The 2,982-nt window shown below is 32.2% G+C and overlaps 1 protein-coding gene across 1 annotated transcript; it reads right to left on the bottom strand.

Annotated features, from left to right (window-relative positions):
* Window positions 1-1,578: 1,578 nt before the first annotated feature.
* On the bottom strand, window positions 1,579-2,571 carry LOC116004823 (protein RKD4-like). Its single transcript, XM_031244995.1, has 3 exons — window positions 2,394-2,571; window positions 1,985-2,325; window positions 1,579-1,887 (listed from the first exon to the last, which is right to left on the bottom strand). The coding sequence occupies exons 1-3, from the start codon at window positions 2,569-2,571 to the stop codon at window positions 1,579-1,581; spliced, it is 828 nt and encodes a 275-aa protein (XP_031100855.1).
* Between the last annotated feature and the right edge of the window lie 411 nt (window positions 2,572-2,982).

Below are 2,982 nucleotides of genomic sequence, written 5' to 3'. Positions count from 1 at the left end.
AATTTGGTAAATCTATCTTTGCAGCTGTATTATCTTCCTCGACAATTAAATCAACACTATCAAATACATCAACAGGATTTGTAGCTAAAACACCTGCATTTACAAACAACTTGTTAAAAACTATTAATTATTAAAACAAGAGTTACCTACAAAATGTTAAAACCTTACCAATAGTTTCAGTACATTGTGGTTGAGTACTGACATTATTTCCACCTGGAAGAAGATCTCTACTTAGAAGAGGTTCACTATCCCTTAGTGGTGATAGATATACCTCATCCCAAAATGAATTGTTACCATCAGAAGAACAATCATTTTGTTGAAGCTGATATGAGCAAGTAGCAATATTTGCCATTTGTGAAATGCATGCACTAAATGTTTCAGGGATTAATAATTTCTAAAAGTGTGAATAAGTGTTAAGAAGAGTCTAAGACCAACAAAACCACTAATTTATAGCAAAGGACAACAGTTTGTGCAAACAGTAAGAAATACTTTTTTAAGTCTTTTTTTCAACGAGGGCAGTTTTTTTGTCAAATGATAATAGTTATGTAGCCGACACTGTTAAAAACATTTGCGCTTTTCAATTAATTTTTGATGACAACTGTAAAGACATCTGACATTTGTACCAATTTTTTAATTTCCTTTGTAATTACTTGCTTGGCATTTGTAGGCAACATGGCATATATAAAACTTAATAATGCTTTTGCTTATCAATGTTCAATTTCATCCGCTGCTTCATTTATGGGCAAATGAAAATAACTTGCTATCATTTCCTTACTTACCGTTTTATAATTACAACGAGTTATTTTTAACCAATTCTTCTGCAACAAGTTCAATATCATCATGCAATATTGGGGGGCGAAAGCTCAGCTTTTGCAACAAGTTATGCTTAAATCATAGGTCCAATAAATGTTATAAGTTTAAAACAAGTTGTATTTCAAAGCTAATATATTCACATTTATCAAGACAAAAATAATAATAATAACGACTTTTAGGTTAGAGATGGGCATTAGGCAGAAAATTAGCTTTATTAAAAGAATTTCCTATGCGCCTTAAATTGTTCCCCATTTTTTAAAAAAAATTGTGTATAGCATGAAAGTTTTAGCTTTAATACCTTATGTTACTGCTGAGTCAAAAGAATGTACGTGCAAGGATACAGTGGTACAAAAACGTAATACACGATAATGAAAGAACATTCCAGGGAAGAAATATAAACCTATAATATTGCATGATGTTATTGTAAGTTTTTAAATTGATCGCAAATATTAAGCCTCGGTGTTATCGTTTAAAGATGACCATATCTTATTTTATGTCAAATATAATTAAATTTGGTTCACATATATGTATCTATTTGTTACATTTTCCAAGGTAAAAAAGTGCAAGCCATGTCGTACGACAATGACATTTGTTATATACATTTATGGAATATATTATGCGTTGTAAATGATTACAATTTTATCTTATGGCTATGAATGACCTCTCAATGAGCAGTAGCCTAACTTTGGCATCTACAACCTCTTTATTAAAGAGTTTACTAAATTTATTGATAGTTAGAAAAATACTTATTATTCAAAAATATTATCAAAAGCCATCAAGCAAAAGTTTAAACGATTCGTCTTCTTCTGTCGCAAGTGAAGGTCGATCAACAGTTAACGGCAAGGCAGGATCAACAATTAATGGAGGAATATGAAGGGGATGTATAGGAAGGGTGGGAGAATGAAGAAGACTCATCATCTCCCTATACTTTATCTTTCTGGTACATGAATCCCTGAGCCTAATATCTGCTGGATTCAACTTCAAATTCGGATCGCTTAGCAACATTTCCCTTCTACTTTTTAGTTCCTTCGTTGCTTCCTTTATGTCATGGTCATTTTCGATGTTACTAAATACCTGTAAAACATTATATTAACATTCACCTTATAATGATACAACTTTGGAAAAATAAAAAAAACTACCTGAGCTTTCCTGATAGCTTTTCCAAGCTCACTAACTGTCGATATGGCCATTTAAAGATTCCTAATTCTCTACACCTTTCCTTCAAAATCGTATACCCAACTCTCAGTTCCTTGGCGGCTCGATATATAGGCAGATGGAAATATTTGGAAATCATTTCCTTGCTTATTGTGGATGAATCACGAAAAGTTCTTCGCGTATTCTTCCGCTGCCTATGTGCAAGAGTTTCAATCATACTCCTTTCTACAACTACAGAATCTGTAGTCATATTCCCTCCTACACTTGCGTTACTTGCAACTGGAAATGTATTTTCCTGTACAAGTATACCACTTGTTGATGCCATAAGATTTTCTTCCGTACTTAAGTGGTTCATGGCTGCAACAAAGATGAAAAAATATATTACGTCATCGCCATTGCATATCAAGAAAAAAACATATGATTACCAGTAGCCTCAAGCAGTCCTCCCATATTATGCTCAATACCCCAAAATGGATCAAAGGGTATGTTCGGTAACAATCCATTACCAAAAGTTGATATCCCATGTTGTTGATCCCATAAAGGATATTTGCTAATATCNGCTTTATTAAAAGAATTTCCTATGCGCCTTAAATTGTTCCCCATTTTTTAAAAAAAATTGTGTATAGCATGAAAGTTTTAGCTTTAATACCTTATGTTACTGCTGAGTCAAAAGAATGTACGTGCAAGGATACAGTGGTACAAAAACGTAATACACGATAATGAAAGAACATTCCAGGGAAGAAATATAAACCTATAATATTGCATGATGTTATTGTAAGTTTTTAAATTGATCGCAAATATTAAGCCTCGGTGTTATCGTTTAAAGATGACCATATCTTATTTTATGTCAAATATAATTAAATTTGGTTCACATATATGTATCTATTTGTTACATTTTCCAAGGTAAAAAAGTGCAAGCCATGTCGTACGACAATGACATTTGTTATATACATTTATGGAATATATTATGCGTTGTAAATGATTACAATTTTATCTTATGGCTATGAATGACCT

Source organism: Ipomoea triloba, chromosome 14 (assembly GCF_003576645.1).
Source record: "Ipomoea triloba cultivar NCNSP0323 chromosome 14, ASM357664v1".
Classification (NCBI taxonomy): Eukaryota; Viridiplantae; Streptophyta; class Magnoliopsida; order Solanales; family Convolvulaceae; genus Ipomoea; species Ipomoea triloba.
The sequence above is the reverse complement of the archived record's forward strand: the minus strand, read 5'-3'. Positions and strand labels throughout refer to the sequence as shown.